The sequence below is a fragment of the Canis lupus genome, chromosome 17, assembly GCF_003254725.2.
Source record: "Canis lupus dingo isolate Sandy chromosome 17, ASM325472v2, whole genome shotgun sequence".
NCBI lineage: Eukaryota > Metazoa > Chordata > Mammalia > Carnivora > Canidae > Canis > Canis lupus.
The window spans coordinates 58696332-58719836 of NC_064259.1; the positions used below are offsets into that span (position 1 = coordinate 58696332).

Sequence of the window (23505 nt, forward strand, 5' to 3'; positions counted from 1 at the left end):
AGGAATAACACTATATTTTTCTGTCATTGTGCTTACCCCTAGAAACATAGTAGACCAGATTTAGCTTACTTTTGATATAGGGAAAAAAAAAAAAAAAAACCACAACCCAAAATTTGACAGGAACTAAAGTGCTAAGAATGATCACCTCAGAATCCATTCCAAGGAGTCACATGAAAAGAAAAACACTCTCCCACATGAAAATGTTTGTCGGGATCCCTGGGTGGCGCAGCGGTTTGGCGCCTGCCTTTGGCCCAGGGCGCGATCCTGGAGACCCGGGATCGAATCCCACGTCGGGCTCCCGGTGCATGGAGCCTGCTTCTCCCTCTGCCTGTGTCTCTGCCTCTCTCTCTCTCTCTCTCTGTTACTATCATAAGTAAATCAAAATTAAAAAATAAAAAAAAAAAAAAAAAAAAAAAAAAAAAAAGAAAATGTTTGTCAACAGGAGAACACAGTGCAAAAGGCTCTAAAAACAGCTTTTAAGACCTTTGGTGGGGCATAGTTACAACTGCTTTAAGCCAGATTAAAGCACATTCTAAGCAAAGACAACCTTAGAGCTGCTTCTCTTTAAGTCTTGGGAAGAAGCTCTCTCCAAAGTTCAAACCAAATCTGCTCTGGAAGGTTTTTTCCCCCCCCGTAAGTGTACAAAGGGCAACGATTTTGTCCTAAAAATTTGGCCATGATTTTTTTGTTTTCCTAGTTTGCTAAATTGGCACCAACATTCAAGATATACAATCTCCTCCAAAAAACCTGGGGAAGACCACATCAGGAGGCCACCAAGATTTGACAAAATTGGGATGGGCCGGAGTTTTTCTAGCGTGTTTTTAAACCCATCCAGCAGACACTCCCATATCACAACTTCACATCATCTCGCTGGGTGAGGATGTGTGCGCACCATCATTTAAGGTCCTGGAGATGGCCTGCTGAGCACCTCCTACACTGGGGAGTCAGAGGCTGGGGTGGACCCATACCCCAACTGTAGAGACTGTTCAGTCTCTGAGAAAGTAAGAGTCCAGGAAGAGAGGCAGAAAGAAACATGTTAAGTACAGCTGCTTCTTTTCTTCCACAAGTTCACTGCACATTGTTGTTGAGGATGGAGGGATCCACCTGGAGTGGGGGGAAGAGAAACAAAAGAAACGATTATTTTAGTTTGGGTAAGAACTAAAACAACCACCCAGTTTAGCAGTCCTTCCCATTCAACTTCCTGTAAGAGGCTTAGAGGACAATTTGTAAAATGGCAATGATCACCTCTGTGTAAGTCGGTGGTGGCATGAACTTGAACTCAGGAGCATACATAAAAATAGGGCTGTCTTGGGAACCATCTGTGTCATCTAGTAGAGGAGTAGTGGGGCTCTCCAATCGGTGATCTTCAGGAATGATATCCATATAGCAAGGAGGAGCTAGAGAAAACATAGGCATAAGAAGTTTGGCCAAGAAATGCCTGACCGTCACAATTTCACAAACCCAAGCAGGCCAAAAAGGAAGAAGAAACATTATTAGGTCTGGCTCACCTTCTGGGGTATCGGGGATATTGAGATCTATCCAACTCATTTCAGAGCTGGTTCGACTGGCCATGCTCGATGTCCGACTGCTCAGACCTGATCTGCTACCGATTACCAGGGGCAGATCAAGGATGACCTTCTTGGAGCCAGGGACACTAACATAGATCTAGAAAGGAAAAATGACAGTTAGTTAGACTAGAGGTTTGGAGAAATGACTATTTTGACAGATGAACAATTTCTTGGACTCCATTCTCACTCACCAATAAGGAGTATTCAACTCGAAGGATGTTGCAGCCCAGGATAGAAGGCCTGATCTTTTGCACCCGAAGGCTCTTGCCACGCCACGATGCACAGGTTCCTGAAATGATGTGATTGCCTCTGACAGATGACAACTTCTGTGTCAGCACTTTGGTTTGACCATTGGCAAGGTAAGTGTGGCGTGCTACTATGGCAGCTTTGGGAACCACGATGCGCGAACATGTATTTTCAAAGTCAGCATGGATGGAAATTTCATCACCTAACAATGATAAAGATGAAAACTTATTAGCCGATGCTTAATACAATTAAGGACTTCTACCCCTATAGCCTGCCCTCACTCCCAAACCCACAGTTCCTGTTTTATCAGACTACCATTTTAATTAAGTTTTTACCTTCACAAAATCCTTTTCTGTCAATTCGGGCAGAGACAGACACTTGTCCATCAGGAATAAACATGCAGGAAACTTTCTTCTCCTTTTTAGCAGACACAGGAGCCTGTGTTAAATAGGGGTAAAAAGACATTTTGAGACTTTCTAGAGATCCTTCTCTTTTTCCTTTCTACTCCTTACCTAGAATAGGCAACTTTCCCTCCCACCTTGGTAATCCATTTAGGACTGGATCCCCTGAGGTACATCAGTCTAATGCCTAAGACACTTGACTTACGACTTACCATCCCCGAAACCCAAGAAAACAGAATTTTTAAATGAACCTCACCATTAAATCAGGAGTGTTGACATCCACTAAATCCATCACTTCAAAGAATTTCTTTGTCTCTTGAGTTGGCTGGCTGGGGCGATCAAGAAAAGCCTTCACCCAGTAGTCTACACACCCATATTTTCCTTTGAAAGATGTTCCCAAAGGCCTGTGTCAAGAAAAAAGAAGCAATCTAAAACTGTTCTCCAAGAACAGGTGATCAAAGGTGGCGAATTTTAGAGATAAGAAAGTCCAAAGATGCATTTAGTAGACACCTACCCCTGAGGAAGCTCAAAGCCGAACTTGTACTCGTATTTGTTTCCAGGTCTCATGATCACCATCTCATTCTCACCTGAGGAGAAAGAAGAAAGAATAGCCCATCAGGTTTCTTGTTTCACTTCAAATGCATCTGTGTGATAAGGAATTCCCGGGCAGCATGCAAGTCTATTGCAGGTCCCCTATTTTCACCCCCTTCTGTTCTTGAGAGATCCTGATGCATTTCGTTGGGCAAAAAGTTTCAAAGCCTTGCAATGATGAAAGGCTCAACCAGGGCAGTGAAGCTACTACCCTCTCAAACCGGAAACAAGCGAAGAATATGCAACTTATGCACACAGAAAACCTTTAAATAGTTAAGGCAGCATACCTCAGGATCACCTTCAGAACAGAACACTGTAAGAAACTGTACAAATCACCCCCCCCCCTTTTTTTAGGAGTCTGCAAGTTAAAACTAAAAAAGGAAACAACATACAAGTCAAGCTGCTCAACCTGAGCAGCTTGAAATATTCAGCATAAGCTGCAAGCATTCGTTTCAACTCTATTCTCAAATCAGCTTTCACCCTCCCGACAAACAACGGGGCCACTCACCTGTTGGCTGGTCTTCCAGGAGAAGCGTGTCTTCGAAGCGCAGGTATTCAGAGGTCTGTTTGCACTGTTGGGATCCCTGCATCCACAGGACTTTGGCCACTCCGCAAGCCAGGATCCTGACAGCTTTAACTCGAGTCACTTCGCACACCTCCACGACCACCCGGCCGGCCACTTTCTCCCCGCTGCCATACACCTTTTCAGGGTCGTTAAAGACCACCTCAAAAGACTTGATTTTCTTGAACATCACCATGATTGGCTGGGCTGCCTTGACAGTTATAAACGGGGGGAGAGAAAAAACAAAACTCCAAATCCAAAAATGCTCTGCAAAAAAATTATTTCACTCTTCAACTCTCCGCTAAGATTTCAAAAAGATTTTGGAAAAAAATGTAAGCTGTGGGTGATGCCGAAGGATCCCCGGGGAAAAAAAAAAAAAAATCAGCTTTCTGTTCTTTTCTCCGACAGCTGGAGGAGCGCCCCGACTCTAGGAGAGCCCGAACGGCCCACCCCGCCAGAGGAGACGGAAGGAGAGTTGCGGGGAGCAGCCGGAAACTGCTTTATATAGTCGCCCGGGCTCGCCCGGCCACGCGAGCGCTAGCCCTGAGGCTCGTGCTGCCCTCGTGCACAGCCCTCCCATTGGCTGCCCGCCCCTTGTTTACCAGGAGCCCAACCAATCAGCGAGGCCGCAGCGGCGCGTGGACACGGTGTGCTCCTGGCGGGGAAAATGGTTGTTGTGCACGGCAGCCTCGCCGGGAGGAGGGAGCGGAGGGGCTGCGGGGCCGCCTCCCTCCGCCCGAGGACGCCCAGGGGAAGCCCGGAGGGAGCGGGCCCTCGCGGACCCTAGCATTTATCACGGGGGGTGGCCGTCGGGGGGCGGGTGCAGATGCTTCTGGGGTGGGAGCAGCGTTTGAAGCGAAAAGAAAATGTGCTTATGTGGGAATTTCGTGCCTAACCTCAGCCAGTGCAATAAATTTAGAGGCGACCGTTTATTTCCGGCTCACAAGTCGCAAGTCCGGTGAAAAATAATCCCTTAACTCCAAGAATACTTCAGAATTGGGGCAGAGGCCAGGGAGCTTTGGTGTGACTGTTGAGGAAGAGCCCCTTTGTCTTTCTCTTGCCCCCGGGTCTCTATCCAAACCCCTAAATACCGTGACAGAAAGGGGAACTTGTCACAAATTGTAAAGCTCTTCTCCGTCGTGGGTGGGCAGCGGTCCGGGGCGCTGCTCGGCTTTCGCGCTCCCTTTCCGGCGCCCCCGAACCTGGAAGCCCCTGTACCCTCTCTCTCCGTTCGCTCTGTTCTCCCTGGAACGGAATCAGGGCGTGTTCACATCCTGTTCCTTTCCCCCTCATCTCTTCAGTTTCTACCTGCAAAGTTGGGGGAACACTTTGTTTCTATTCCCCCAGTTACCAATATATTACTCTTTTAGTAAGGTATGTACTTGAAACAAGATGCTTCCCTCGTTTCACTTTCCTCCTCAGCTGCTTGCACTCTTCCTTGTCTTCATCCCCTCTGCAACTCACCAAATCAGAGGCGCATCTCTAAATCCGTAGCCCACACTCCTCACAGCCGAGTTAAAAGTTCTCTTGTTTATATGATCAAAGTGTCAGTAAAGAGATGGCTGCATTCCTGTTTGAAGGAAGAGTTTCCGTATCTTTTAAAAGTGTTTTTCTAAGCCCTTTATTTTAGAAATCCCAGTGAGGAAAGAAGACAAAAGGATCACTGTATTCAAGCTAAAAGAGACCCTGACTGATCACTCTTTATTGTCATTTGTCAGATTCCCCCCTCCCCCCAACCTGGCATGAGATGCCTTAAGGACCTGACTCCTGAGAAATTACTCATAAATGCAAAAACAAACAAACTTGCAGAGATAAAGGCACACATGGACGCACCCTTTTTTTTTTATTTTTATTTTTATTTTTTTTTGATTCTTGGGCCTCTCCTGTCTGTGTTGAAGTATCAGGAGATTTTTACCTCATTTTTTTTTTGTCCTGGCAAGAGGAAGACAGTGTTTCCAAGATTGAGATGGGGAAGTAAATAAGACGTATGTGGGTGTACAGAACTCTTATTCTCAGCAAAGAATGCTATCCATTGCAATTAAGGATCCTTCTTCCTTCTTCATACACCATAACTGGGTTGACACCCTAAGGCTAACAAGTTACAACTCAGCACCGCTATTAAGCAAGCCCAAGACTCAGGCGTCAAAACTCAGTTGGAACACACACACACACTATCCACCACCACCCCACCCCCGGGAACAAAAAGGGGAACATGTTGATCCTTAGGATGTGAGTTTGAGGTGGCACTGTTTTAGAAACCCAGTCAACAAGACCTGAGTTGTTTTTCAGTCAATCGACAATATTGATTGAATTATCAGGAGCAGGCAGGGTAGGACTCTCACCAAAATAGTTTTAAAAACTCAAAATTGTGGCTTCTGAGAGAACTTTCAATTTGATGGCTATGAAAGTGTACATAAATATGAAACATCAAAATGTTTACAAAGAATTAAATGGGGATCCCTGGGTGGTGCAGAGGTTTGGCGCCTGCCTTTGGCCCAGGGCGCGATCCTGGAGACCTGGGATCGAATCCCACGTCGGGCTCCCGGTGCATGGAGCCTGCTTCTCCCTCTGCCTATGTCTCTGCCTCTCTCTCTCTCTCTCTCTGTGTGACTATCATAAAAAAAAAAAAAAAAAAAAAGGAATTAAATGAGTCAGGGGCGCCTGACTGGCTCCCTTCGTGGACTCTGTGACTGTTGATTAGGGGTTATAAATTTGAGCCTCGAACTGGGTATAGAGACTATGTAAAAATAAAATCTTAGAAAAAGAGAGATGAATCAATATTGTTAAACTGTGGGATATGTAGCTACATAGATTTTGAGGGGAAAGGAGGAGAGGTGGATAAAAATAGATCAGGGTGGTTGGTGTTGATTCTGGACATCTTAGGGAAAAGGGAATGCTGATATTTATTTGAGCACATCTAGGAAGGGCTGAATTTTTTGAGCTTTTAAAAGTCAAGCAATTCTTACTATAAATTTCTCTTTGGGATCAGGGTTTTTCTTTCTTTTCCATTTTGTAGAACTCAGTACAGACCACTTGTTTGCTCTGTGCTATGTCTGGGTTCCCTTAAATGAGAGAAAACTATTTAGCTTTGGCAATAAGCAGCTGCCTACCAGGCCCCTGGCCAACGCATGTTCTGAAAGGAAGCCCTTGGACAGAGTTGTTTATGACCTTTCACCTTATAACCCGGTATTCCGATAAAAAAAAATTTTGCTCCCTGACTCTTCTTTTTCAGTTCCTGAGTCAAAGGAAGAAAAAAAATCTTGTAAGTTCCTGTCCTGCGAACAGGGTACAAGCACATGTGAGGTGTGGGGGTGGGAGTGAGGAGGGCAGATCCAGGAAGAAGAGCAAGTCCAGGAGTTTTGCAAGTGAGATCATCTCTACCTGGGTCTTCCCCACCCTCTTCTACCTCTCTGCCAATAAAAAACCAAATTGTGATAGTTGTTTGTTTTACTGGAGTTGGTTGAGTAAAGTCAAAGCTTTCAGAGAGAATTGTCTTCTCTATTCTGTTGCCAGTGAGAGTCAGAGCTGGTTGCAGTTCTCTTTTCCTTAACTTCTGGCCTGAGGAACATTTAGAACTCTAGAGCCTCATAGTTCCTAATGCAAAACAAACCCCTTTGTCACCTCCACCTGTGGACTTCCATTCCCTTTCCTAACCTATCAGGTTTTCCCATTTTTCCCCTAGGCAATGTTAGTTTGGTGACAAATAAAGGTGGAAAGGAAATGTGGAATTCCAGGCTGCTCAACTGTGTGCACCTCCAAGTCGTTAATAAGGTTACATTAATAATTGTATAGCATCTTAGAGTTCAAAGTGACTTTTTTGTCATTTATTGAGCACTATAATGGACCAGGTCCTTAACATAACTATTTCAATGACATCTTATTTATAAATGAATCTGTCATCCTCTTACAGAAAGGATTTAAGGTGAGATTATTTCATTGACTTCTCACACTAACTCTGTGACTCAGGGTTGATTAAGTCAGGCTCAGAGGGTTAAGTAATTTGCCTGAGGTCACAGATTTTGTAAAGAGAGCAAGATCTTGAACCCAAGTTTGTCTGGTCTAAAGTACGAACTCTTTCTTTCTTTAGGATTTTTATTTATTTATTCATGAGAGACAGACAGAGACACAGGCAGAGAGAGAAGCAGGCTCCATGCAGGGAGCCCGATGCGGGACTCGATCCCAGGACTCGATCCCAGGACTCGATCCCAGGACTCCAGGGCCGCGCCACGGGCCAAAGGCAGGCGCTAAACTGCCCCGAACTCCTTCTAATGCGCTATCCTGCCTCTCAGTACTTCAACACATTCTATCTTACTTGATCCTTGCTGTAAAGGATTCAGGGCAAGACTCATAACATCTTAGAGTCAAAGTGGACTCCAGCAGTCTTCAAAAAACAACCCCCCCCCCCCACACACACACTCACACACACACATGCCCTAGGACAAACAGCTAGTACCTGGTGGAGCCATTCTCCAAACCCAGGATTCTTAACACTTAACTTAGAACTCTTGTCTCTAGGATGCTTTCTGAGAAATCTTGTGTTTTTTCATTTAGCTTAAATTATTAAAAATACCTTATCTGGGGATGCCTTGGTGGCTCAGTGGTTGAGCATCTGCCTTTGGCTCAGGGCGTGATCCCGGAGTCCCTGGATCCATCCAGTCCCATATCAGGCTCCCTGCATGGAGCCTTCTTCTCCCTCTGCCTGTCTCTCTGCCTCTCTCTCTCTCTCTCTCTCTCTCTCTCATAAATAAATAAAATCTTTTAAAAATAATACCTTATCTGGAAGCCCACATTTCATGTTTATTGGAGTTTATTTTTCTACTATATGGAAGAAAGAATGGACATCTAGGAGTTGCCCAACTTCAGGGAAAGATGGGGAAAAGGAGCTTAATTTATTCAGGATTTCTGTAGACTCATTTAAGATACTTCTTAAAGTTGACTTATTATATCAAAAATGTATTTCCCTTCTCATGCTATCACTCCTCTGTTTTCTTTCCTTTAGTATTAAAACTTTTTAAAGATTTTATTTATTTATTTATTTATTTATTTATTTATTGAGACACACAGAGAGAGGCAGAGACATAGGCAGAGGGAGAAGCAGGCTCCTCCTAGGGAGCCCAATGTGGGACTCTATCCCAGACCCTGGGATCATGACCTGAGCCAAAGGCAAATGCTCAATCACTGAGTCACCTGGGTGCCCCTACTATTAAATTTCTTAAGAGAATAACTTATACCAGCTTTCTGCATTGATTAAATTTGTCCCTTTGTAGTCTGACTTCTGCCTCCACTAAAATAGTTTTCTTCAAGGTTTCCAGAGGAAACCAGAGTGGTTTTTTTGGCTTTATTCCCCTTGGCTCCTATATAATTTGAAAACTGCCATCTTTTTAAAATTTAGACATTCATCTGGACTTTTGGACTTTCTCCTTTTCCAGCAATTTCTTTTTTTCTCTGTTCCTGAGAGCTTTTCTCGAGGACTTGTCCTCGGCCCTCTCCTTTTCTTCCTTTAAGCTTTGCTCTTCAGTTTGCCCATCTGTACATCATTTGTGTAAAATTTATACTTTACCTTTAGCCTGTTTCCATAGTTCCAGGTGGCATCTCAAATTCAACTTGTCCATATAGAATTCATAATCTTCCCTGTGTGCTCAAAATCAGTCCTTCCCTTTGTTTCTTTTAATGGAACTATTCTACATTCTCCCAATTATCAAGGCTTAAAATCCAAGAATTGCTTTTGATCCCTTCCTCTATGACATTCCCCACATCCAAACAATTGCCAAATTATATGGAGGCCATCTTTCCAGTGTTTCTAGAATTTACTTCTTTATTATTCCACTGCCAGGACTCTGATTCATGTCCTTATTACTTTTGCCCAGATTGTTTTATTTTATTTTATTTTATTTTATTTTATTTTATTTTATTTTATTTTATTTTATTATTTTTTCATGAGAGAGAGAGAGGCAGAGACATAGGCTAAAGGAGAAGAAGGCTCCCTGTGGAAAGCCCGATGTGGGACTCGATCCCAGGATGCTGGTATCACAACCTGAGCTGAAGACTGATGCTCAACCACTGAGCCATCCAGGTGCCCATTGCTTATATTATTTTAATACCTTATAACAGATCTTTTTGCTATAATCTATAGACCACAAGGAGATTAATCTAACAATATTGAATTCCTGTCTTCCTGTGATGCTCCGAAACCCATTGACTACTGAATCAAACCCAAATGCTTCAACCTGGCCTTTAAAGCCTTCACAAATTGGCCTCAATCAAACTTTCCAGTCCCATTTCCCATACTTCCTCATATATGTACTCTATACCTCGGCCAAACCTGAGTACTCACTGTTCCCCAATACATCCTCCTCTGCCTTTGCCTCTTTGGTCGTGTTTTTCTCTTTACTTGGAATGCCTGCCCTTCCTCCCCCATCTCTGTGTTTTGAAATCCTACCCACTTTTCCGTAGACAGCCAAATGACTTTTCTTCTATGAAATCTTTCTTGATTCCCAATCCCCTCATCGTTCACCTTGTAACTAAGTAGAATTTTACTCTCTTTTAAGTGTTCTGCGACACAAATGTTACTTATATTTCTCATATAAAACCTACATATGAATTTCCTTTTCTCTCCGGGATAATGAATTCCTAGAGAGCAGAAAGTATACCTTTTTAATCTTTGTGTTCCTTATAGCATCTAGCTGAATACATTTCATAGGTTAATATATTATTAAATATATTGTGTAAATTAGCCTGTTTATTAAATTTAATTTGGTAGATTGGGGTGTGTCTCTAATCAGAAAGTAGTATTGTTTCTTATCAGTGTTAGACTTTAAACTTCAACCTCACGTCCTTCAGCTGTACTGGAACATATATAACCAGTGTCTCCTCAAAGCCTGTGGCCCAATTGTATATCAGAGCAAGGGTGGTAAGGCAGTGAGAGGCAATGGTTTGTTTTTCTTTTTTTTTTTTTTTTTTTTAATTTTTATTTATTTATGATAGTTACAGAGAGAGAGAGAGGCAGAGACACAGGCAGAGGGAGAAGCAGGCTCCATGCACCGGGAGCCCGATGTGGGATTCGATCCCGGGTCTCCAGGATCACGCCCTGGGCCAAAGGCAAGCGCCAAACCGCTGCGCCACCCAGGGATCCCCTGGTTTGTTTTTCTGAGGGGAAAATTGGACTATGTTGATGTTTATAAGCATGAGAGACACAGGACATTGTGTGCTTAGCCCAACTTCCTCTTTTCTGAGAATTTTTTTCTTACACAATTCAGGAATCCATTTGGTTCAGCCCTGCCACCCAGTGGATGGACTAATGTACTGTCAAGATCCTTAGTCCAAAAATTGTCTCAAATGCACTGAAGCTCTTCTGACACCTGAAACCCTGAGTGATGAAGATATTTCTTTGTAAGAAGGAGTAGAGGAAAGAATATGATATTCATGACTGAGTGGAAGAAACTATATATATATATATATTTTAAATATTTTTGTTTATTTATTCATGAGAGACACAGAGAGAGAGAGAGAGACAGACAGACAGATACAGGCAGAGGGAGAAGCAGGCTCCATGCAGGGAGCCCGATGCAGGACTCAATCCTGGGTCTCCAGGATCACGCCCTGGACTGAAGGCGGTGCCAAACCGCTGAGCCACTCGGGCTGCCCAAGAAACTATATATTAAACCAGTTTTCTATTTTTTATCCAGACTGACACTTAACAATACTTTCGTTGTTAATAGCATTTTATTTATTTATTTATTTATTTATTTATTTATTTATTTATTTATTAAAGATTCACTTACTTATTCATGAGAGACACAGAGACACAGGCAGAGGGAGAAGCAGGCTCCATGCACCGGGAGCCCAACGTGGGACTCGATTCCTGGTCTCCAGGGTCGCGCTCTCGGCCAAAAGCAGGGGCCAAACCACTGCGCCACCTAGGGATCCCCGTTAATAGCATTTTAAAGTGTATACAGAGCTATTTACACGTGTGCATTATAAGGCAATTGCATAAACATTTGATTCTCACTAAATAGGCAGGCAGAACTTTTGCAGGAGAGAATATTGTGATTCAGAGAGTTCAAGTGACTTGCCTCAAGGTCCTACAGCTAGGAGAAAATTCACCTGACAGCGCTGAAAGATCTCTCTAATAGTCTATCTCTGCTTCTTTTTTTTTTTTTTAAAGGGTGTTGATTTTTTTTTTAAGTTTTATTTATTTATGATAGTCACAGAGAGAGAAAGAGAGGCAGAGACACAGGCAGAGGGAGAAGCAGGCTCCATGCACCGGGAGCCCGACGTGGGATTCAATCCCAGGTCTCCAGGATCGCGCCCTGGGCCAAAGGCAGGCGCCAAACCGCTGTGCCACCCAGGGATCCCTATCTCTGCTTCTTAAACAAAGAAAATTCATCTCCTTTGTAAAGATTTCTCTGATTTCTACAAACAGATTTAATTGCCACCTTCTTTGTATCCCTACAGTATGTTGGACATACTTCTAAATATCATTAATATTTATCATTTATCTTATAATTATCTGTTTATCTGTCTGTTTCTTCCCACCTAAATCATGCTTCCCAAAGGTAGGAACCATGTTTGTCTTATGGCCTGGCATAACTTAGGTGCTTTAAAAATTCTAAACAAGAGTCAAAATCAATCAGTAGGGTTATTTTAGCCTGATAAGCTAATGTGTCGATATAGAGCCCATTGCTCATCCTGATTCTTGTCTGTTCTCCAACACCGATGGTGTTGTGTTCCCCTGAAGCTGTAGGGCTTGACTGTGGGAGGTGCAGGGCTATCTCCTCCATATAGAGAAAATACCGCAGCAGAACATTTTCTGTTGTAGATGCCATAGTTTTCGCAAAGGGCCTGTCAATTCTTGGCTGGGGTAAGGTGGGGTGAGAGGGAAGGATGAAGAAGCTGATTGGTTTTTTAAAATTCTTACAACTCGTTTCTCAGAGGTAGGAGTTGAAGAAAAATGCTATATCAAAGACCGATTACATGAAGATGTGGTATATGCATGCAATATAATGTTACTCAGCCATTAAAACAAAAAAGATATATTGCCCTCAGTGACAACATGGACCGACAGGGTATTATGCTGAGTGAAATAAGTCTGGCAGGGAAAGATAAATACCATATGATTCCACTTATATGTGGAATCTAAAAAAAAAAAAGAAATGAACAAACGAATGAATGAACAGACCCATAAATACAAAGAACAAAATGATAGTTACCAGAGGGGAGGGTATGAAGATGGGCAAAATGGATGAAGAGGAATGGGAGGTACAGGCTTCCAGTGATGAGTGAATAAGTCATGGGGATGAAAAGTACAACACAAGGAATATAGTCAACGATATTGTATAGTGTTGCATGGTGACAGATGGTGACTACCCTTGTGGTGAGTATAGTACTAACCTATAAACTTGTTGAATCACTACATTGTATACCTGAAACTAATGTAACATTGTGTCATATATATAATGTATATATACATATATATATAGTTTTATATGTATACTTATATGCAGTTATATGTAGTTACATATATAGTTATATATATACATGTGTATATATATAATTGATGTGTATATATATATATGTATGTATACATATATAATTGATTCTTTGAACCAAGAGCAGAAAATGATTCCAAAATCATTAGCCCTGTAGTGAAGGCAGAGTCCCGTTATCCTGCCTGATTCCCCTTTCACTTTCTCAAAGCCCACTCTCCATTCACATACAAGTTTTATCTCAGGAAACATACGTACCTTATTTCTTCCTATTGGGAAGGATGATGAATAATTGGTTTGGGAGTAGGCAGAAAAACTGAGGAAGGTCTTTTATGTTCTATGCGTTGCCTTCTTTCCTTTCCTTTGTGCTGGTGCAGTTTCCTGGCACTGATTTTGGGAACCGTGATTACTGGACCACGGAAATTACCTGTTTCCTTGAGAAGAAGCATGGGAAAGAATTTGCCATCAAGCATACAAGGTGGGTGAAGTGGATAGGGAGGTGTTGAGTGGACCTAAGAGGTGGCTGAAGTGGCCACAAGTTAATAAGTTAAGGGGAAAAGCTCAGGACTGGCCAAGGCAGGAATGCCCTCCCTTTCAAAAATCAAAATAACATAACATAATGTAGTTTAAAGTCACAGAATATTTAGAGCTTACACAAAGAACGTCAGTTCTCATGCCCTCCTACTGAGACATTCAATAGAGTCTCTTCCAATTCTTTTAGCTTTTTTATCTGGCACTTACTTCATATTTCTCTTATTTTATTTCTTAATTCACAAATAGTAAACATAGCTTTTGCTTTTTTGTTATAGTAATTGGAATGTCGTCTTTCACATCATGTTGTAGATCTGCCTTCTCCTTCCTCTGTTCCCTCATCCTCCTGATAGTTATACAATTTGTATATCAATACATAGTGTTTGCATTACTGTTGCCGTGTAAATAATATCCACTGTGGAGCCAAGTAGTGTATTTTTATTGTTTTCTGTCTTGAACAACCCTTTGTTGTGAGGTTATAATAATTTATGTAAATAATGTATTTGTTTAACTGTGCCCCATCTCCAATTTATTCCCAAAATGCTTATTCTGTCAAATGTTTGTTAGACTTTTCTGTCAAATGATCAACATATCTAATAATCTAAGAAATCAAATTTCTTCTTCTGGGACACTTGCCCCAGCTCCACTGAGAATTCTTTTTAGTCACCATCGCCATCTGCTGACTGTTGGTGGAATGGAAAGACGGAATTATGAGGTGCAGGGCTGGTATTTTTAAGCCAGAAAATGTCCTTACTATGGTATTTGACCTTTGGAATGACAATCTGGAGGAAGGAATATGTCCCTGTGATAGGACTAGAAAAGAGCATATAAAATCTTGAAATATTCTCTCTCCCTTATCCCGTCATCTTCTTCTTTTCTGTGTTTTTCTAGAAGAACGAGTTTGTTCTAAAATTCCTTGTGATGCTGTGGTCATTCTGAACCTTTGTCTGATCCAACAAAGGAAAAACGAAAGATGGGTTACCTGTTTTTTGTTTTGTTTTGTTTTTTAAAATTACAGCTTCATTGGGTATAGTTGATGTAAGATAAACTACACATATTTAAAGTATATAATTTCAGGGGCTCCTGGGTGGCTCAGTGGTTGAGTGTCTGCCTTTGGCTCAGGGCGTGATCAGGGGGTCCTAGGATCAAGTCCCACATTGGGCTCCCCACCGGGAGCCTGCTTCTCCCTCTGACTATGTCTCTGCCTCTCTCTGTGTCTCTATGAATAAATAAATAAAATATTTTTAAAATGAAGTATATAATTTCATGGGCTTTGACATATGTATACCCATGAAATTGCTGCCACAATCAAGTTAATGAACATGTTGCTCCTAAAATTTCCCCTTGCCTCTTTGTAAACCATCCCTCTCTCCCTTAACCCGTTCCCAAGCAACCACTGGTCTCCTTTCTGTTGGTGTGTATTAGTTTACATTTCCTAACACTTTATAAAAACAGAAACAAGCAATATATACTTTCTACTTTCTGTTGTTGTTTGGCTTATTTGCTTGCATGATTATTTTGAGATTCATCGTGTTATGTGCATTAGTAGTTTATTTCATTTTATTGCTGACTGATATTCTATTGTCTGGATTTGTCACAATTGATATATCCATTCATCTGTTGATGGATATTTGAGTTGTTTCCAATTTTTTTGGTTATTACAGGGAAAACTATAATGAATATTTGTGCTTAAGCCTTTGTGCTGACATATGCTATCACTTCCCTTGGGTCACTACTTAGGAGTGGAATGTTTAGATCATATGGTAGGCGTATGCTTAACTTTAATTCAAAGAAACTGCCAGACCATTTTTACAAACTGGTTGTACCATTTTACATTCTCACCAGGATCTTGTGAGAGTTCCACTTCTTGCCAATACTTGATATGGTCAGTCTTTTTAATTTTAGCTATTGTAGTAGTTGTGTAGTGTTTTCTCATTGCAATGAATCCGATTTGCACTTTCCTAATGACTAATGATGTTGAGCATCTTTTCACGTGCTTATTTTGACCTACTCATTTTTAAATACTTCACTGGTATTTAAACAGGGCTGACCTTAATTTTGAGCAAAGGAGATGATATTACATGACAGGTACCATAGAAGAATCTCATTCACCAGTTGGCTATGAAATTCTTAACTGACTTGAAATTCCCACACCTGAGGGATAAAGTTACTCTTTTGAGTTAAGAGAACCAATATAAGGAGCGGTTTCTACAAAAGATGTTTTGAGGAAAAATGAAGGGACAGCCTTGGATGTTTTCTCCCCCATTTTCTTCCATTAGAACAGATTGTTTTCTAGATTAGCCTCGGGTCATTTCAGAAAGTATAGAGAGTGTGCTTTGAGGGTATGGCAGAGTGGCTGTAGTCCTTAGAGGAGATAGAGAGGGAGGAATAGGGGATGAAGAACTGCAAAGGAATTTGAAGTGGCAGGCCAGATAGTACACCCTGCCTGGTAAGCTCTGGGGGAGTTCAGGGGGTGTATGGCCAGGTGGGTGAGACTAAGAGAAGAAGAGGAAGAAAAGTGTGAACACTTGACTAGGTCAGGAAAGGCAGGCCCCAGATAATGGAGTACCAGAAGGGGGAGACTAAGACCAGAAACAGGGGGGCAATGCCGAATATAAAAAGTACCTGCTTCATAGATTTATTCAGAGCAGCGTTTGTTACTTTAGAACATCCTAGATTAGAACAGCTTCTATCCTCAGTCTTCTCTTCTACAAACTAGATTCCTTCAACTTTGGGCTTTTGTGTCCCGTTGTCCCCCCGCCCCCTGCTTTCCCAGCATTCCCTTTGGGCTTCATGTAACAAAAGAAGGATGTTGCTTAATGTGGAGGCAGCCACAGCCACAGCTCACTTCCTTGCCCACCTACCTCCATAACCAGAATCTTCAGTGGCTGTTTCCTTGACAACACAGTGTAGTGATTAAGAGTTAAGGCTCTTGGAGCCCACCTGCCTGAGTTGAACAATTATTGTCAATTAATGAATTAGTTAGTGTTCAACCATTTATCAGCTGTAACTGTGGGCAGGTTGCTTAATCTTGCTCTACCTCAATTTCTTTATATGAAAGTAAAGATGAGACTATTAACCTTCCTTAGAGAGTTGTGAAAATTAAATGAATTCATATTTTAAAAATGTTTCAAACATTGCCTGGTAGGTTTCAAGCTCTCAAGTGTTAGCTATTAAGTTAAACTCCTTAGACCACTTTCAAAGTGCCTCTAATTTGGCCTCTTCCCACTTTCCATTCCATTGCTTCCTATCTACTTCAAGTTTTGCTGGTTTCCTCACTGAAGCATGAATCTAGGCACAGCTCTAGGTGGGTTTCTTTGCCCTGGAAGGCCCTTAACAATTCAAATCCTACTCAATCTTCAAAGATCACTTCAAATCCCATCCCTTCTATTGCCTCTTATTATTATTTCTTTAGTTCTCATCAACTATCTTCCCATCTGAATTCATAGCACCACAGAATTTAGGGAATGATTGCACACTCATCACTTCTTCATGTGAATCAGTCTTTTTCCTGAATAGCCTGTAAACATCCTGAGGGGTGGAAGTAATACCTGATTCTGCTGAGCCCTCTTTCAATGGAGTGAATACATTGTCTTTACTCCATTTCAAGCATCTGTAAAGAGATTCAACACAGGCAACAGAAGAGCATGTGAAGAATTCATAGCTTTATTTTTTTTTAAGATTTTATTTATTTATTCATGAGAGACACAGAGAAAGAGGCAGAGACACAGGCAGAGGGAGAAGCAGGCTTCATGCAGGGAGCCTGATGCATGACTTGACCCCAGGACCCCAGAATCACTACGGGAACCAAAGGCAGACATTTAACTACTGAGCCACACAGGCATCCCAATTCATAGCCTTAATAAAGATTAGTTAGGGGTGGGAATGCTAGCTTCTTTCCTATCTGTGCCATTCTCCAAAGGCAGAGTTTTCTTTCTCCTAAGATCCAGACAACCCCTATTTCATTTCTGAACCAAGAAAGAACACATCTTACTCACTTTTATTTGTCAAATAGACTCCATCCTTAATAATTTCCTCCTCTTTCCATCTTCTAAGAGAAAATATCGTTACATTTTTAAATCTCTCATAGGTAAATGATCATGTCTTCCTCTTCCAACTCTTTCCTCTTGAACAAGTTTTCTACTGGTCATCAAGCTTCTAAGTTTGTTGGGGTGATTTCAGGAGTAGCTAGACTAGAACAATCGCTTATTATAACTGGGCCTGGGAAAATTGACGAAGAGCACTTATAGAGATCTAGATTGCAAAAGCTTTGCCCAGAATCCTTATTCTGTGATCGTTTCAATCCTGGACTGCAGCCTTATCTGACTCTGGTTAAATGTCATTATTTCAGGTGTCTTTTTTTTTTTTAAGACTTTATTTATTCATGAGAGACACACAGAGAGAGGCAGAGACACAGGCAGAGGGAGAAGCAGGCTCCCTGCAGGAAGACCTGTGTGGGATTCGATCCCGGGATCATTCCCTGAGCCAAAGGCAGACGCTCTATCACTGAGTCACCCAGGCATCCTTTTCAGGTGTCTTCTAGTTCCCAATGTTCCCTTCACTGATTTCTTCATGTTCTTCCCTGTCTCTAACCCCTGATCATTTCTGCACCAGCCACAGGGTTGCTGGCCTAGTTACTGAATGCAAAGCCACAGAACAAAGAGCCCAGACATGAGTGAAGCCAGGAGGGTTCCTGAGGAAAGAGGAACCCCAGCATCTGAGGGGAAGAGGTGCAGTTTTTCTAAGTCTGGCAGGAAAGCTCGGGCATCCTCCAAAGCTGCCTGAGCTGCCATAGTGAAGTTGGGGTCACCAGAGATCAAAACATCAAAGACACAGGAATGGAAGTAAGCATCTTCAACTGGCAGCCCTTCCTTGCACAGCTGTTTAGCAGTATCAATGTTTATAGCTCCCCGACGACTGCGATCTGAGCGGGAGAGTCGCTGACTTGGGGGGCACCCCCCGACACAGAGCTGCAGGTCCTGCTCAGCTGAGAAGGCCCTGGCCACATCCTCTGCTACCTTGATGGAGAAGGAGAGCTGCCCGGCTGATTGTCGAATGATTATAGTTGTGCCAATATAGGCAGCTCGGATCTCCACGTGATTCCCAGGGTTAGCAGTTCGAATGGACAAACTTGAACCCCCAGGTCGGTGGCCTCCATTGATAGAACCATCTTCAAAGGCTGCTGGAAGATTGTCCACCTCAGCCTGGTAGACCTTCTGGTCAATGCATTCCTGCATGTTCTTAAATATAATGGTGAGCTGTGAAGGCAAGCAGGAAACAGTTCATTTTGGGCTCAGTGCTTCCTCCACTTACCACAATCAGCCCTCCACCAGTCAGGGATCTGATCAGGGCAGAGACGCCAGGCTTACTGCTGGGGGCGGGGGGTGTCTACCCCCACTCTGATCCCTTCTCTTGGTGCTCTAGAATTGCCCCAGCCCCACTCCACCCCTCCCTCTCCTTTCTGGTCTCAATCTCAGCAACTCACAGGGGAAGGGAGTTTCCCTCTCTAACTCCTCAACCTAGGACTCCTCCACTCTCCTCTCAACGTTCTCTTGTGTCTTCTGCATCTGCGTGACACTCCCAGCCGGGGAAAGTGACTTGAGGAGCAAGTTCTTGGTGGGAGGGGGTGGCGGGAGATGCGGGAGCAGTCAGGAGGAGAGGGAATAGCGAGCGTCTCTGCGGAACCGTGGGGATGGGAGGGAGTGGTACCGTGGGGCGACCGTGACGGGGCCTGGAGGAGCTGCTGAGTCCCTGACCTTCCGCGTGGCGGTGGCGTTGGCCCCCGATGCCACGGGGGAGCTGGTGGCCTGGACAAAAAGGAAGTCATTATCCAGCAGGGGCCAAGCTCCCTGGACACGGCACGTGTGAAAGTGGTGGTGGAAGCTGCGCACGTGGGGGTCCCCGAAGGAGGCGCAATGCAGGAAGCCCGGGGGACGACCGTGCAGCCGGGAAAACTGGCCTTCGTAGTCACAGGGGTCCGGGGCTGGGGGGCCAGAGGAGCGGACAGGGCCCGAGCCCGGAAGGGCTGGGCCGCGGGGCGGGGGAGGGGCCGTGGGGCCCTGGCGGGAGCAGTTGTGCTGGATCATCAGGTCTTCGATGCCGTGCACGGCCGAATGGAAGGCCAGGTCTCCGCGGCAGGTGCGGGCGGTGCGCCGGGTGCAGAGAGCGTAGGAGCGGAGGGCTCGGCACAGGCCGCCGGAGCCCACGGCTCCACCCCGGCCCCCAGCTTCTGCCCCTCCTCCTGCTCCTCCAGCTCCTCCAGCTCCTCCAGCTCCTCCAGCTCCTCCTCCTCCTCCCCCTCCCCCTCTCCTTCCTCCTCCTCCTCCTCCTCCTCCTCCTCCTCCTCCTCCTCCTCGAAGCGCTCCCGGTGAACCCCCACCTCTAAGGCTCAGGGTGGATGATACATACTCAGCATTGCAGCGGAGGATCTTGCATTGAGAGTGAGCTGAGGACAAAGGGAGAGGATTGTGAGATGGCTCTTGGATCCCCACTTAATTCTCCCAAATCTGATGAAGGAAATTTCAGCTGCTCCTAAAACCCAACTGATCCCAAGTTCCAGTCCAGTCCCTGGTCCTCAGCCCCCAGCTCCCTAGTTCCTGTGTTCACTACGTCTTGCTAAAAATGTGTAAGCCCGCTAGGTCTCTTCTCCCTACGGATCAAGCGCTTTTCCAGTGTCCTTCCCCAAGGCGAATGGGAAATAAAATATATATCTATTTGAGAGCCAGGCGAGTGACTGGAACTCTCCAGCACCTGTCCCTTCTCTACACACATGCTCACCTGCCCACCCTTGCACAGCAGAGGACCCTCTAGGTTCCCCAGCCCTTCCCTAGCCCTTCCTTACCATGTCCACAGAGAAGGAGCAGGAGGGTGAGAGTGCTTAGAGTTGGGGGGCTGCCATGGGGAGACCAGCCTGGATCCCCCATACCTATGCGGCCAGGTCCCCCCAGGCTCCGGCTTTTTCCAGCTGACGACCCTCCTACCTAGTGAATTTTGACCGGACCTCCTGTAAAGGACTGAAAAAAGAAACTTGGCTGGGCATGGGGAGAGAAAAGAGTCGAAGATCATTCAGGATTATATGAAGAGAATCTGGGAAGATCAGGAAAAAGGATGAGCGGTCGGGAGTTTGGGGAGAATAGGGCTCTCCCAACTGTAAGTGTGGCTGTTAAGCCTCTGTGCCTTGTTCTTGTGGCCACTTTCAGGTCCCTTATGCAACACCCTGAGGTGGGGGTGGAAGGAAGGTTGACTAGACTGGCGGGGGGGGGGGGGGCGCGGGCAGAGTCCACTGTATTGCCCCATCCTGAGCTACCAAACAGCAGAATGTCAAAAAAAAAAAAAAAAAAAAAAAAGGAGGAATTGTGGGGATGGATCAGACCCCAGTCATCCCAGTGGGCTCCTCAATATAATTAGGATTTAAAAATATTTCAAAAACACACCTCTTATTTGCTTCTCCCCATCCAGAGGGGACACTCTCCAGGGGTCATTCATTTCTCTTCCTCCTTTGTGTCAGAATGTTTTAGCAAGAAGGAGTGAGGGTGGAATACCCATTCCCTCTTTAGAACATCAGTATTCAAATGAAAAGGGACCAATCTCTTTCATCTGAGACAGCTAAGATTATAATCCCTCTCTCTCACAGAATAACGGGATGCAAACCAAGCATGCAAATCCATTCTTGTGTGTGTTGAGTCCACAGTTCTTGCATTTTTTTTATTTTTCCAAATCTGACTGAAGAATCACTCTTTTCATCTTTCCTTTGCAAATTCAGAAGTTCTCAGTCTTGCAGAGGACAGGCCTTGGGGCCTTGGGGCCTGTCCTCTGCAAAACTCCTCCTGCAAAACCCCTCCTGCCAAACTCCCCATTCTTGGCGTAAGGGTATGATTGGGGTCAAAGTCATGCAGGAGGGAGAATAGGGTGGGAAGACTGGAGTGTGTAAATAAATAATTTACAACAAGACATAGCCCCTACCCTTGGAAGCCCAATGTGAAGGTCACTGCCAAGTAGGGGCAGGTAGAAGGGTACCAGTGACTAATCATCTGAGGCTAAATCTGGCCATGGTGAGAAAACTACAGAATAGGGCATATAGGAAACTCCTAAAACTTCACCAGAAGTCTGAGGCAACAGAGTAAGGAGAGAGCTAAAACGGCCAGAGGAGAGACAGAAGATGAAACTTCAAGAGGCAAGTGGCCAGCAGCCAGAAAGAAATAAGACAGGAGGAGAAATGGAGATGGGGCACCTTGGTATGAAAAGAGATCCTAGCTTTTGGACTAGAGACATTCAAGTAGGTGTCATAATTTTCTGAAAGTCTAACTTCATTCCAAAAGCGTATTAAAGGAATTGCAATTTCATTTTGACTTACTGTTTCCAGAGGACAAACATTACTCTGATATCCAATTCTCCAGCCATGACTGCCTACTCTGTCGGTCAGCTCCAGCCAGGGGATCCCCCGTCTTTCTCCATGTCTCCCCCAGGTCCCCAGACTGGCTGCAATCTCACTGAGGTTAGGGAACCAGAGAAGATTTGGGTGGGGGGAAGGGGAAGTAAATGGCTGGCCAGAGTACTGGACAGCTGAGCGGGGGAGGGAGGTGGCTACTGAGTTGACTGTTTTAAAAATAGCTAAGTCCAAAATTCCAGGAACGTCAGTGGCGGTAGGGTGTGGGTTGGGGGGATGGGGAGGGTAGAAGGATTAGAAAGAATATGGAATATAGAGTGCCAAGTGGGGAAGGGGCGACAGAAATATTATAGGCAAGTCAGATATCCACTTCCAGGTTATGTGACTCTAGTCACTGCCTACTCCAGGCAGCCCTCCAGCATTCTCAGTAATGAGCTCCCAGCCTTTAAAAAGTAGAGTGGGAAATTACACTCTTTCTTTCACCGCTTTCATCCCTGCTATATTGAAGATTGCATTTAGTTTCTATTGGTCACATCTAGAAGGTAGGTGACTTCAGATAGGGTCCATAGCAGAGGTAGTTCACACCCCTTCCCCCATCTTTGCAGAGTATTTCAGAAGGACTAAAAAAGCCAGCTGTCCAGTGGAGAAATCCGAGCTCTGAGTTGCCTAGGTCTGTTTCAGTCTACCAGAACAGATCCTTGCAGCTGTCTATCCCCCTGTCTCCTCCATTTCATTCTCTTAGTTTATACAGTAATTCCTCTTCCTTCCCTCTTAACCAATTCACACACAAAATATAAGCTCCCTAGTTGTTAGAGGAGGAGGCTAACAGAGGCAAAAAGGTGAAGAAGGAATAAGAATAGAGTTTTTTGAAGGTTATTAATCCACAGCGTTGGGGGGGTGGATTGGGACTTGGAAAGATAAAGTGAGATAAGAAGAGATTCAGAAAGATACTTTTGTGGAATAACATAATCTTGTGACCTTTTAAGATATTGCAACCAAGGAATTTAGCCATATCTTATTTTTGCAGTTATAGGCATCTGGGATCATCATCTTATATTTGCCAAGTGAAGTGAACACAAAGCCTGATTCCAAATAGTGTCACTAAGGCATTTGCTTAATTGGTTTGCATTTAATTCAGAATCTAGCAGTCTGCACAGTACTCTTATTATGCATATATTTCTGAAAAATTTAGATTTCTCTCAACCACATGAGTCCATAGCACAAGGATTTTATTGCAAAAATATGAAATGCCAACCAAACTATTCAAGTGACTTTAAAACACGGTAATTTGACTATGACATCCCAAGTGGGATTTACTCTAGGGACAAAAAGAAATGCAAAAATATTTTCAAGTAGTCATATTGTTGGTGGTAGTATTGGTATTGTTATTGTGCAACTATTGTGGGTGGTAGTATTGGTATTGGTATTGTGCAACTATCATGGGTGTTATTGTGCAATTACCATTGTAAAATAAACAAACAAGGATTAATGCTAGCATCTTTGTGAACCAGGATTTTTGGTGTAGAATAAGGAGATGCAGATTTATCATTGATGAAATTAAGTAAAAACTCTGTAATTCTGATTTAAATTGGAAATAAAACTGTGAGCTTGAGGCATATTTTATCCTAAAACATTTCCTAGCTTATGCTGATAAGGCCTAGAAATGATAACCCAATGGCCATGCCTACATCCAAATTGAGCTTTCTAAACACCATTTCCCACTGAAAGGAACTCA

The 23505-nt window shown here is 43.7% G+C and overlaps 2 protein-coding genes and 1 long non-coding RNA gene across 11 annotated transcripts; all 3 read right to left on the reverse strand.

Moving 5' to 3' along the window:
* Positions 1-81: 81 nt before the first annotated feature.
* LOC112664051 (thioredoxin interacting protein) lies at positions 82-3930 on the reverse strand. Of its 2 annotated transcripts, XR_007403383.1 has the most exons (9): positions 3315-3930; positions 2730-2802; positions 2472-2619; positions 2150-2252; positions 1760-2016; positions 1509-1665; positions 1246-1397; positions 441-1104; positions 82-216 (listed from the first exon to the last, which is right to left on the reverse strand). XR_007403383.1 is itself a non-coding variant. In XM_025453222.3 (8 exons), the coding sequence occupies exons 1-8, from the start codon at positions 3562-3564 to the stop codon at positions 1069-1071; spliced, it is 1176 nt and encodes a 391-aa protein (XP_025309007.1). In that variant the 5' UTR covers positions 3565-3869; the 3' UTR covers positions 82-1068. The 2 variants fall into 2 exon arrangements, 1 of the variants encoding a protein (XP_025309007.1); XM_025453222.3 differs by having other exon boundaries at positions 82-1104; positions 3315-3869.
* A 6952-nt stretch (positions 3931-10882) lies between these two features.
* LOC125752805 (uncharacterized) lies at positions 10883-16256 on the reverse strand. The gene is made up of 3 exons (XR_007403143.1): positions 16010-16256; positions 13112-13287; positions 10883-11284 (listed from the first exon to the last, which is right to left on the reverse strand). It is a non-coding gene; the product is annotated as an uncharacterized LOC125752805 (long non-coding RNA).
* Positions 16257-17034: 778 nt separating this feature from the next.
* Positions 17035-21945, reverse strand: HJV (hemojuvelin BMP co-receptor). 8 transcript variants are annotated; one of them, XM_025453213.3, is made up of 5 exons: positions 21738-21943; positions 20226-20397; positions 19793-19829; positions 19094-19191; positions 17035-18642 (listed from the first exon to the last, which is right to left on the reverse strand). In XM_025453213.3, exons 2-5 carry the CDS (start codon positions 20226-20228, stop codon positions 18019-18021), a joined length of 762 nt encoding a protein of 253 aa, XP_025308998.1. In that variant the 5' UTR covers positions 20229-20397; positions 21738-21943; the 3' UTR covers positions 17035-18018. The 8 variants fall into 8 exon arrangements, with proteins under 8 accessions (XP_025308998.1, XP_048951817.1, XP_025309001.1 ...); XM_049095860.1 differs by having other exon boundaries at positions 19141-19829; positions 21738-21945; XM_025453216.3 differs by lacking the exon at positions 20226-20397 and having other exon boundaries at positions 19141-19191; positions 21738-21940.
* Between the last annotated feature and the right edge of the window lie 1560 nt (positions 21946-23505).